The sequence below is a fragment of the Pristiophorus japonicus genome, chromosome 9 (assembly GCF_044704955.1).
Source record: "Pristiophorus japonicus isolate sPriJap1 chromosome 9, sPriJap1.hap1, whole genome shotgun sequence".
NCBI classification, from domain to species: domain Eukaryota; kingdom Metazoa; phylum Chordata; class Chondrichthyes; family Pristiophoridae; genus Pristiophorus; species Pristiophorus japonicus.
Window position 1 is genome coordinate 90,073,899 of NC_091985.1, and position 13,456 is coordinate 90,087,354.

General features: G+C 44.5%; 1 protein-coding gene across 1 annotated transcript in view; it reads left to right on the forward strand.

Annotated features, from left to right (window-relative positions):
* LOC139272645 (acylphosphatase-2-like) overlaps positions 1-11,941 on the forward strand; it is a 213,118-nt gene extending 201,177 nt beyond the window's left edge. Inside the window, exon 4 of the mRNA XM_070888721.1 lies at positions 11,306-11,941. Coding sequence (XP_070744822.1) covers positions 11,306-11,420 — 115 coding nt within the window. The 3' untranslated portion in view covers positions 11,421-11,941. The remainder of the gene's footprint in view (positions 1-11,305) is intronic.
* Positions 11,942-13,456: the final 1,515 nt, after the last annotated feature.

Consider the following 13,456-nt stretch of genomic DNA (forward strand, 5'->3'; position numbering starts at 1 on the left):
ATGGTGACAGATTAGTAAAAGGGGAGATGCAACAAGACCTGGGTGTCATGGTACATCAGTCATTGAAGGTAGGTATGTAGGTACAGCAGGCAGTAAAGAAAGCAAATGGCATGCTGGCCTTCATAGCGAGGGGATTTGAGTATAGGAACAGGGAGGTCTTGCTGCAGTTGTACAGGGCCTTGGTGAGACCACACCTTGAGTATTGTGTGCAGTTTTGGTGTCCTAATCTGAGGCAGGATGTGCTTGCTATTGAGGGAGTGCAGCGAATGTTCACCAGACCGATTCCCGGGATGGCAGGACTGACATATGAGGAAAGGCTGGATCGGCTATGCTTATACTCACTGGAATTTAGGAGAATGGGAGGGGATCTCATAGAAACGTATAAAATTCTGACGGGACTGGACAAGTTAGATGCAGGAAGAATGTTCCCGATGTTGGGGAAGTCCAGAACCAGGGGTCACAGTCTAAGGATAAGGGGTAGGCCATTTAGGACCGGGATGAGGAGAAACTTCTTCACTCAGAGAGTTGTTAACCTGTGGAATTCTCTACCGCAGAGAGTTGTTGATGCCAGTTCATCAGATATAGTCAAGGGGGAGTTAGATATGGCCCTGACAGCTAAAGGGATCAAGGGGTATGGAGAGAAAGAGGAAAGGGGTACTGAGGTGAATGATCAGCCATGATCATATTGAATGGTGTTGCAGGCTCGAAGGGCCGAATGGCCTACTCCTGCACCTATTTTCTATGTTTCTATGTTTCCTCCATTCAAGAGAACCGATCCATTATGAGGCGGCAACGTGCGGCTTAGTCCGGCAGCATCGCCACACTGTCTCCCCCGTGGATGGTGCTCCTCCTGGTGTGGCTGGCCATTTGGAGCCTCGCCAGGCCCCTGTTCATTGTCCTCCTCCTCCTGAGGTGGGCCTGCAATCCCCAATGGCAATGCCTGGTCCCTCATGATGGCCAAGTTGTGTAGCATGCAGCACACCACAATGAATTTGGAGACCTGTTGAAGGGAGGATTGAAGGCTGCCTCTAGAGCAGTCCAAGCATCAGAATTGCTGCTTGAGCACCCCAATTGTCTGTTCGATGATATTGTGGGTGGCTGCATGGCTCTCATTGTAGCTCCGCTCCATTTCTGTGGTGGGTTGCGGAGGGGGGTCATGAGCCAGGTGGCTGGGCGTATCCTTTGTCTCTGAGCAACCAACTGCACTGTTCCCTTTGTCGCTGAAACATCGTGAGACAGTGCTCTCACACACGATGAAAGCATCATGTACGCTCCCTGGATAGCGGGCATTCACTGTGAGGATGCTAAGAATGTATGTCTAGAGTGTATTCGGGATAGTTTTCCAGAACAATATATTTTGGAATCGACAAAGGTTAAGGCCATCCCAGATTTAGTGATGAGTAACAAACTAGATTTAATTAAAAATCTTTATGTCAGGGAACATCCTGTGAATAGTGACCATGTTACGATTTTAAAAACATTTTTATTTATTCATTCATGGCATGTGGCCATCACTGGCAAGGCTAGCATTTATTTCCTGTCCCTAGTTTCTCTTTAGAAAGTGGTGATGAGCCACCTTCTTGAATCGCAGCAGTCCATGTGGTGAAGCTAATCCTACACTGCTGTTAGGGAGGGAGTTCAAGGATTTTGACCCACCGATATATGTCCAAAGGCGATATATGTCCAAATCAGGATGGTGTGTGACTTGGAGGGGAACTTGGTGGTGATGTTCCCATGCACCTGCTGCTCTTATCTGTCTAGGTGGTTGAGGTCACTGGTTTGCGAGGTATTGCCGAAGAAGTCTTGGCGAGTTGCTACAGTGCATCTTGTAGATGGTACACACTGTAGCTGTGGTTCGCCAGTGGTGGAGGGAGTGAATGTTTAAGGTGGTGGATCAAGCGGGCTGCTTTGTTCTGAATGCTGTTGAGCTCCTTAAGTGTTGTTGGAGCTGCACTCCTTCAGGCAAGTGGAGGGTATGCGATCACACTCCCAACTTGCGCTTTGTCGCTGGTGAAAAAGCTATGAGGAATCAAGAGGTGAGTCACTCACCACAGAATACCCAGTATCTGACCTGCTCGTGTAGCCACAGTATTTATGTGGCTGATCCAGTTAAGTTTATGGTCAGTGGTGACTCCCTGGTATTCGACAATGGTAATACCATTTACTGGTTAGACTCTCTCTTGTTGTCAATGATCATTGCCAGGTACTTGTGTCGCGCGAATGTCACTTATCAACCCACGACTAGTTGTTGTCCAGGTCTTGCTGCATGCGGGCACAGACTGTTTCATTATTTGACTAATTGCGAATGGAACTGAACATGCAATCATCAGTGAACATCACCACTTCTGACCTTGTGATGGAGGGAAGGTCATTGATGGTTGAGCGTAGAACACTGCCCTGAGGAACTCCTGCAGCAAAGTCCTGGGGCTGAGATGATTGGGCTTCAACAACCACAGCCGTCTTCCTTTTTGCTAGGTATGACTGCAGCCAGTGGAGAGTTTTCTCTCTAACTCACATTGACTTCAGTTTGACTAGGACGCCTTGATGCCACACTCAGTCAAATGCTATCTTGATGTCAAGGGCAGTCAGTCTCACCTCTAGAATTCAGCTCTTTTGTAAATATTTGGACAAAGGCTGTAATGAGGTCTGGAGCTGAATGGTCCTGGCAGAACCCAAACTGAGCATCGGGGAGCAGGTTACGGGTGAGTAAGTGCCACTTGATAGCACTGTCAACGACATTTTCCATCACTTCTGATAATTGAGAGTAGGCTGATGGGGCAGTAATTAACTAGATTGGATTTGTCCTGCTTTTTGTGGACAGGATATAAATGAGCAATTTTTCACTTTTTCGGGTAGATGCCAGTGTTGTAGCTGTGCTGGAAGAGTTTGGCTAGAGGCACAGCTAGTTCTGAGCACAAGTTTTCAGCACTGTAGCCAGGATGTTATCGGGACCCATAGCCTTTGCTGTATCCGGTGTACTCAGCCATTTCCTGATATCATGTGGAATGAATAGAATTAGCTAAAAACTGGCCTCTGTGATGGTGGGGACCTCAGGTGAAGCCTGAGGTGGATCATCCATTTGGCACTTCTGGCTGAAGATGGTTGTGAACACTTCAGCCTTGTCTTTTGCACTCACTTCCTGGGCTCAGCCATCATTGAGGATGGGGATATTCATGGAGCTTTTTCCTCCCGTTAGTTACTTAATTGTCCACCACCATTCACGACTGGATGTGACAGGACTCCAGAGCTCTGATCTGATCTGTTGGTTGTGGGATCGCTTAGCTCTGTCATCGCTTAGCATTCTGCTTCCGCTGTTAGCATGTCTGTAGCGTGTGTTGAAGCTTCATCAGGTTGGTACCTCATTTTTATGTATGCCTAGTGCTGCTCCTGGCATGCTCTTCTGCACTCCTCATTGAACCAGGATTCGTACCCTGCCACTTAATGGTAATAGTATTACTGAGGGATATGCAAGGCCATGAGGTTACAGATTGTGGTGGAATACAATTCTGCTGCTGCTGATGGCTCACAGTGCCTCGTATTTGTCCAGTTTTGAGCTATTCTTAATCTATCCCATTTAGCACGGTGGTAATGCCGGAGGGTGCCCTCAGTGTGAAGGGGGATTGTGGGGTGGTCACACTTACTGATACTGTCTTGGACAGATCTGTGACAGGTAGATAGATGAGGACAACGTCATGTAGATTGTTGGTTCTCTCAGCTATGTCTTTCAGGACTCTTGTCAGCTCACTAGCGAGCCACATTTGGTGATGGAAATTGAAGTCACCCAGCCTTGCTACACTCAGTGCTTCTTTCAAGTGGTGTTAAACATGGAGGACTGCTGATTCATCAGTTGAGGGAGGGCGGTCAGTGGTAATCAGCAGGAGGTTTCCTTGCCCAAGTGTGACCTGATGTCATGACCCAGATGTTAGCGAGGAGTACTTTGCTGGATCGACTGCCATTATCGTAGTATCCATTATTCAATGCCTAAGCCGAGTGGGGTTCCAGTTTTATTCTTATTGTACAGGTTGAGCGTCCAAAATCCGGAGTTCCGAAACTTGGAATGTTCCGGAATTCAGACACCGGGCCGATTTATGGCGGGGTCATCCGGAAACCGGAAAATGTTCCGAAATCCAGACTGTCCCGCCTCGGCTGCCCGGCCTCGGCCCACCCGAACCCCCCCTCCCCTCCCCTGCCCAACCCCCCCCTCTCTTCTCCCCTACCTACTTCAGCCCAGGCAAAGACGTTCCGAAATCTGGAAATATCCGGAATGGCCTCGATCCCGGGGTTTCCGGATTTCGGATGTCACACCTGTTCTTCTATTGCTTGCTAGAAGGGCAGAATCAATCACATTGTGGTAGGTCTAGAGTCACATTTAGGTCAGACCGGGACAGGATGGCTGGTTTCCTTCTGTACAACGCATTAGTGAGTTTTATTGGGGGTTTACGACAATCCGATATCATCATATTAGCTTTTTATTCCAGATTTATTTAATTTTTTTTAAACTGAATTCAAATTCACAAACTGCCATGGTGGGATTTGTCTGGATTATTAGTTTAGGCCTCTGGATTACTAATTCAGTAACATAACTAGTTTGATATTAGGTTTGAGAGGAAAAAGTGAAAGTCACAAATCAAGGTTTTAAAGGCAAACTTCAAAGGGATGAAAAATAAATTGGCCACAGTAAACTGAGCTGAAATGTTAATGCGTAAACCTACAGAGAGTGGGAAGTATTCAAAGAGATTTTTGGTACAATACAAATCCAGTACATCCAACCTAAAATGCAAAAACTCCACGTAGTGTTGAGCAACCATGGTCGTCAAATGAGGTTAGAGACAGTATAAAAGAAAAGGGTTACACAACTGCAAGGAACAATTTAAATCCAGCAGACTATGAGAGTTATAATAAACAACAATGGGAATAACAAAGTAATAAGAGATGCAAAAAGGTATAATGAAACAAAACTTACAGGTGCTGCAGTACAGTGGGAACTGGGGGTCCTGGTACATGAAACATAAAAGGTTAGTATGCAGGTACAGCAAGTGATCAGGAAGGCCAATGGAATCTTGGCCTTTCTGCAAAGAGGATGCAGTATAAAAGCAGGGAAGTCTTGCTACAGTTATACAGGTTATTGGTGAGGCCACACCTGGAATACTGCGTTCAATATTTACGAAAGGATATACTTGGTTTGGAGGCAGTTCAGAAAAGGTTCACTCGGTTGATTCCGGAGATGAGGGGATTGACTTATGAAGAAAGGTTGAGAAGGTTGGGCCTCTACTCATTGGAATTCAGAAGAATGAGAGGTGATCTTATCGAAACGCATAAGATTATGAGGGGGCTTGACAGGGTGGAGGTAGAGAGGATGTTTCCATTGAAAGGGGAAATTAGAACTAGACAGCATAATCTTAGAATAAGGGGCCATCCATTTAAAACTGAGATGAGGAGGAATTTCTTCTCTCAGAGGGTTGTAAATCTGTGAAATTCACTGCCTTAGAGAGCTGTGGAAGCTGGGACATTGAATATATTTGACGGAGATAGACAGTTTCTTAACTGAAAAGGGGTTATGGGGAACGGGCAGGGAAGTGGACCTGAGTCCATGATCGGTTCAGCCATGATCGTATTAAATAGAGGAGCAGGCTCGAGGGGCCGTATGGCTTACTCCTGCTCCTATTTCTTATGTTGTTATCAAAGCTAACAGTAAAAGTTTTAATAAATATATTGAAAGAGAGAGGTAAGGGGAAATGTGGGCCCATTAAAAACAGATGCAGGTGACACTATAATGGATAATAAAGAAATGCCATTTTTGTTAAATAGTTTGTACTCATTTCTACAGGAGAGGGCAACATATCAGTGGTACAAGGGATCCTAAAAATAAGTCAAGGGAAGGAACTTACTGGATTTAATACAAGTACGAAAATGGTAACGGAAAAATAGTATGACTAGTATGTGAAACTACTGACCTGTCAGTTTATTTTCAGTTATGGGAAAGTTACTGGAATCTATCACCAGGGACAGAGTGACTGAATATTTGAACAACTTTGAGCTAATCAAAGAGAGCATGCATTTGTGAAGTTAGGTCATGTCCGACTAACCCAGTTAAATTTTATGAGAAGGTCACTAGTAAAAATAAAAGTGCATGGAATTGAAGGCAACCTTGTGACGGCTGGAAATACACAAGAACACAAGAAATAGGAGCAGGAGTCGGCCATTTGACCCCGCGAGCCTACTCCGCCATTTAATATGATCATGGCTGATCTGATTATGGACTTAGTTCCACATCCCGGTCCGCTCTCCATAATCCTTTATTCCCTTATTGCTCAAAAATCTATCTTTCTCTGTCTTAAATATATTCAATGACCCAGCCTCCACAGTTCTCTGGGACAGAGAATTCCACAGATTTATAACCCTGTGAGAGAAGAAATTCCTCCTCATCTCAGTTTTAAATGGACTGCCCCTTATTCTGAGACTATGCCCCTGAGTTTTAGTTTCCCCTATGAGTGGAAATATCCTCTCTGCATCCATCTTCTCCAGCCCTCCCATTATCTTATAAGATCACCTCTCATTCTTCTGAACTCTAATGAGTATAGACCCAACCTACTCACCTATCTTCATAAGTCAACCCCCTCATCTCCAGAATCAACCTAGTGAACATTCTCTGAACAGCCTTCAATGCAATATAATCCTTTCTTAAATACGGAGACCAAAACTGGACGCAGTACTCCAGGTGTGGCCTCACCAATACCCTGTACAGTTGTAGCAGGACTTCTCTGCTTTTATACTCTGTCCCCCTTGCAATAAAGGCCAACATTCCTTTTGCCTTCCTGATTATTTGCTGTACCTGCATACTAACTTTTTGTGTTTTATGCACAAGGATCCCCAGGTCCGTCTGTACTGCAGCACTTTGCAATTTTTCTCCATTTAAATTATAATCTGCTTTTCTATTTTTTATGCCAAAGTGGATAACCTCACATTTTCCTACATTATACTCCATCTGCCAAATTTTTGGCCACACACTTAGCCTGTCTCTATCCCTTTGCCGATCTTTTGTGTCCTCCTCACAATTTGCTTTCCCACCCATCTTTGTTCATCAGCAAACTTGGCTACATTACACTCGGTCCCTTCATCCAAGTCATTAATATAGATTGTAAATAGTTGAGGCCCCAGTACTGATCCCTGTGGCACCCGACTAGTTACTGTTTGCCAACCGGAAAATGACCCATTTATCCCGACTCTCTGTTTTCTGTTAGTTAGCCAATCCTCTATCCAGGCTAATATATTATCCCCAACCCCGTGAACTTTTATCTTGTGCAGTAACCTTTTATGTGGCATCTTATCAAATGCCTTCTGGAAATCCAAATACACCACATCCATTGGTTCCCCCTTATCCACCCTGCTCGTTACATCCTCGAAGAACTCCACCAAAATTGTCAAACATGATTTCCCTTTCATAAAACCATGCTGACTCTGCTTGATTGAATTATGCTTTTTCAAATATCCTGCTACTGCTTCCTTAATAATGGACTCCAGCATTTTCCCAACAATAGATGTTAGGCTAACCGGTCTATAGTTTCCTGCTTTCTGTCTCCTTTTTTTAAATAGGAGCGTTACATTTGTAGTTTGGATATAGGAAACAGAGAGTAGGAATAAAGGATTCATTCTCAGATTGGTGGAATGTGACAAGTGGTATTCCAGGGATGTGTATTGGGGCTTTTCCCCATATTCATCAATGACTTGAATGAAGGAATAGAGAGTTGTATATTCAGGATTACAAGTTTGGAGGCACAGTAAGTTGTTTAAATGGAAGCAGGCTGGTACATTCAAACCAATTTCCAACCCAAGTCACATCGACAGATTAAGTTAGTTGGCAAAACTATGGCAGATGGAGTTCACTGTGTGAAGTGTGAGGCCATCCATTTTGGAACTTAAAAAGGCAAATTTGTATATTTTCTTAATGGTGAGAGATTAGGGGCTAGATTTTACACTTTTGTGCAGATCAGCCAAAAATGGGTGTTATTTCCGGTGTGGGCGGTAAAAATGGGTTTTCGGATCGCCGGTTTGTCGCTCATTCCCAAAGCCCCAGTCTCCATTTTTTAAATTAGGCATTAACACGAGCGATATGAAATGGGCGGTAGCGTTAAATCTCTCTGACCTTCTGCCATAAAGTGTCACCGTCCTTAGCAATGGCATGGCAACGCTCGCTTCCCGCGATTCAGGAGGCCAGGGGTCATCATTACATGCGCAGAAGAGGAGACAGAGAGAGGAAGCAGAGAGGAAATGAAAGCATGTATGGGTGTGGTATGTGCTTGTTTGGCTGTTGTGGGAGGCACGAGGGAGATTCACCAGCAGCAAAAAACCTATTAAGCACCAAGAACATAGTTGGCACCGGGTTTTTGTCCAACAAATAAGATATAACATGGAAGGGATGGTGGAGGCCCTGGAGCTGGTAGCCAGGAACACTGGTGGCAGAGGGCTCCCAGTGATCTCGGAATGTGGCACTGCACCCCAAGCTGCCGCACCCCCATTGCCAACCACACATGAGAACCAGGAGCAACATCTTGTTTCTGGATCGGAGCATGTTCCCACCTCGAGACCGTCCTCTCCCATATCCATCCAAGCAGCAGTTTGGCCGTCAACCCGACGCCCCCCCTCCCCCAATGAAGCATCGCCTGAGGAGCACCTCGGCCAGGCGGCTTGGAGTCAGGAGGGGAAGGGGAACGGGTACAGGTGGGGAGGAGAAACGGGGGAGGAGGGGGGCAGGGTTGGTTTTTACAGAAATATTTATGATTTCAGACAAATGTTCAGTTTAAATGTTTTGTATTTAACTAAACCTTGTTGCGCATTGGCTCAGATAGCTGCACCGTTACATGCTGGTGATTCCTTAACATCAAAGTGTAGAATTAAACTTAACTTCAATCAACTTAAACTTTAACTGTAACCAAGGTGATGCCCACCATTGATGTATGACCTGCACACCCAGCAGTGTGTCAGCTTTGTAAATACCACCAACATTCTTTCAGGCAAAGCACTCATTGATGAGCTCCTGACATAAGAGTCTTGCAACTATCATGCCACCACGGGCCCTTTCATGCGGTCTACAGGGGGACGGGGGCATGGCGTCAGCGTCAGCCTGATTGTCTGGGCCAATGTCAGCGTCCACCTCCTCATCCTCCTCTTCCTTTCTCTGGTGAGGTGGCCTGTCAGACTCATCAGGCAATTCTTGTCCCCTCCTGATAGCCAAGTTGTGCAGCATGGAGCACACCACCATGAATTGAGCTACCTGCTCAGGGTGGTATTGGAGCTCGCCTCCTGAGTGGTCCAGTCATCTAAAGCACTGCTTAAGCACTCCAATGGTTTTCTCCACGATATTGCAAGTGGCTCTGTGGCTCTCGTTGTATCGCTTCTCGGCTTCGGTGTGGGTGTCACGCAAGGGGGTCATCAGCCAGGTGGCAAATATCCTTTGTCACCAAGCATCCAGCATTGACCTTGTGGCTGATTGTTAAACAAGTCAGATACAGTGCTCTCACGCAGGATGTGAGCATCATGGATGCTGCCTGGAAATTTAGCATTCACTGCCATAATAATTTGCTGGTGGTCGACAACGAGTTACACATTCAGGGAGTGAATCCCTTGTGATTCCTGAAAACCTCTGCATCCTGAAAACATGCCCGCATCGAGATATGTGTACAGTCTATTGCTCCCTGCACCTTGGGGAAGTTAGCAATTTGGTAGAATCCTAAAGCCCTCTCAGTCTGAGCTTCCCTGGTCATAGAAAAGCTGATAAAGTCCATCCTGCATGCGTACTGGGCTTCAGTGACCTGTGTAATGCAGCAATGTGTGGCATGCTGAGACAGACCGCAAATGTCGCCAGCTGAGGCCTGAAAAGAACCCGACGCGTAGAACGACAATGCCGTGGTAACTTTGACCTCGATGGACAGTGCAGTACTGATGGTGCTGTCAGGCTGCAGATCTCCCCTTATGAGCTGGCATACCTCAGTGATAACCTCTTTGTGGAAGCACAGTCTCCGAAGGCAGGTGGTGTCAGTCAAGTCGAGGTAAGACTGCTTCTCCCTGTACTTGCAGGGGGTGTGACGTCTGGTCCTCCTCATCAGTCTGGCATGTCTTACATTGGGCACATAATGCAGTGGAGTGTACCTTCTGCCATCTCGAGTCTGCAACATGTATTTGGTCATCAAGAGAGGGTGAGAAAGTACAGGCCCCATTCCTATAGCTATCTGTTTTTCACCGATTGGTTACAAAGAATGAATGTCCCGACGAAGACACCCGTTAAATTCCAATCATTCACAGTATGATAACGATGTTGGTTCAGATGTTCACATCGCCTCTAAAGACCTCCAGAGTACATCCAAGATCCCCCGAGGTTGAAGCAGAGCAGCCTTTTAAATGGTGCGACATGTGATTTAGAACATGGCGTCCATAATGCTGTGAGTAGTTCCAGTTAGTCCCACTTTTTCCCGGCGGATTTTTGGGTGAGCGATATTGTGGGCGAGATGTGTGCGAGGTGGTGAAAGTGACGCTGGGCGATCTCCTGGGCGTTAGTTTCGGCAAATGTGATCTTTACGACAAAATAAAGTGGGCAGTCGGTATCATTGAACCTCAGCGTTAATTACATGCGGAAAATAACGCTGGGCGATATTATGGGTGTTGGTTTCGTCCATTCTGATGATTCCACCCAAAAAAGTGGGCTGCTGGTATTATTTTATCCCGGCGTTACACACACGGGAAAAGTAACCCTCGGCGATAAGTGTCCGAAAAATGGGCGTCAGTTTCCATTTTGTGGCTAAATGGGCGATATCTGAGCGTTATACATAATTTCACCATTAAAATGGACGTTAAGTGGGCATTACGCATGCAAAAAAAGTGGAAAATCTAGCCCTAGGAATTGTGGAGGAGCAGAGTTTGGGCTGGCCAGGTACACAAGTCACTAAAAGCTAGGGTGCAGGTACAAAAAGTGCATCAATATTCCTAGTGCACAGCATTGCCTTTAAAATATTGTGTATTAATTATTCCGTTTCACTGTAAAATGCAACAACAGATTAAATCATGGTGCAACTCCTGCATAATCAGGATGTCAACCAAGCCGTCAAGAGAGATGCAGAGAGGAAAAGGAAAATCTGAGGCGTGTCAACCCAACTGGTATTATGAAATTCTAGTGACTGGTTACACAGCAGCACTTTCACAGCCCAAGGACCAGTTACCTACCTGCACTTCTGGCTAGAGATTGCAGTTAACGAAGTGGTGGGGGAATTAATTTTAAGATCATGGTATAATACTCCTTTGTTTCTCTCTACAGGAAGAATTGGTTGAGCAAAGTGGGAAGTCCAAGTTCTCGCATTGACCGGGCACATTTTTCAAATGAGAAAGAGATCTCCAAACTGGAATTCAGTCATTTCACCACCAAATACTGAGAGCATGATGTTACGTTGCTCCCCAGCTCACAGCCGAAGCAGCTAGTTGGAATCGTGCTACCATTGTTCATGTTCAGCTGAGTGCCTCTAATTGCATGATTGCTGCTTATTGGAAGCTTTTCTTTGCTATTAAAACAAGCAATTATCTACTGTTTAAAAAGAGTGATGTGAAAAAGATTGCACTAATATACAAAAGGATCCTCCTCTGTAGAACTGTAAACTGAGGGTGAGTTTTCTCTCGAAAGGTGCTATTAAACTGTTCATTTTCATCATATTAAAAATAAACTCTTTTGGAGGCTCATTGCAAGGATGCCTTAAGAAAACACTTGATTTATTTTAAAAATATGAATCAATTAGTTTTGCAGTCAAAGTATGTGAATAAGAAAATAGAAATGGAAATAAATGAACTGTCAACTATGGTGTTCAAGTCATTTTTAATGATTGTGCATGAATTGCTTTTTAAGTGTTAAAAAGTCTCCTGAAACCTGGTGTGAATATAAAATATGATTAAACGTTCTTTGTGATGGTCAAATAATAAAAATGTTTCAAACTTATTCTGTCAGTTTTGTTATTTACATTGTTTATACATTGTTAAGAGGATTTACATTCTGCTGTTCTAATTGAACTTACCACTGAACACATCATCCTCTCAGCAATAAATAAGATGTTGACAGAGTGCAGATCAAGAACAGATGTGGCCTTTGTGTGTTCTTAGCTTGTGTGACATTAATCTGTCAACCCTTATTCTCCTGATTTTCATTCTTGTCTTTTCTTTTTCATTCAGTCTTGCCATCATTCTTCACTCCTCTTATGAGAGGCTGCCCCTAATTAAATCAGAGGTTTCAAGATCTAAACATGGACATGTTACACTATCTAGGCAAAAGGGGGAAAAAAACACATTCATAGAAAACCAATATATGGCTGGACCCCGGAAGGTTTAATAGAATGTAAATAATGAAACATATATAAGTTTGAAAATTAAAGTAAAGCCTTTATTTAATAGAGCAGCAAAACATGTAATAACTGATGTAAAAAAAAATTATTCTACCAGCAAGAAATCTCATCCACAGGCAGCATATCTTGGGAAATCGTGGGCACATTGTCCAACTATTTACCACCCAATGAAGAAGTGTGGGAAGGAGCCCTGCGATTGGTGGTCTTCCCACCAGGGTGCTATTTTTAAAAATTGTTCTATTAAGGTTAAACAATACAATCTTTGACATCTGTGCTCCATATTACGGGGCACTGAGGCTATGGAGCACCCAATATGTATGGTGCTCATCAACATGACCCAGAAGCACCTCAGGCGCATGCAGCCTTTGCAGCAGTTGTGTGCTAATCTCCTTAAAGCCCCAGTTTCTGATGCAAATGAGGCAAATAATGCAAGTGCACATTATGGGAGAAGAGTCCCTGAATAGGAATCCATGGGCTAAGTACCCATATACATTGATCATGGCCAGAGTGGTTTCCTGGACTAGTTTCTCACCTAAGGGGATTGCAGAGTGATTTTCCAGATTTTTTTCTTCCCTAATTGGCCTGGGTTTTTATCTTTTTTTTGCCTCTCCCATGGCTTTCAGATGGAGTGTGGTGGAGAGGGGAGTGTTTATATTGTGATGTGCAAGGCATTGCAGTTGTGTGCGATAGGCTCAATGGACCAGAGGGTCTTTTCCTGTCCGACATTGTTAGCATGCAAAACCAGCACTGCAAGATTGGCCTCTTACATTCAATTGGATCTTTCTCTTAAAAGTATATAATTGTTGCAACGCTGTCTGCATTACTATTTCCCTGCTACATTACTGTTGTTCACCAAACTTCTTGGAGTCTTCCTGATATCCTCTTAAAATTGTATTACATCAGTCATCTGTGCCAGTTTCTTCAGCAAATGGTGTTAGTGTGCTGAACTTGCAAGAGCCTATGGGCATACCACTTAATTTGCATGTTCTAATGAAAGGAGACATACCAGACAATTATATTTAAACTTTAGATGCTCAATTGGGTTCTGCCCTTATGCTGTTACCCATGTGTACAGAACCAGG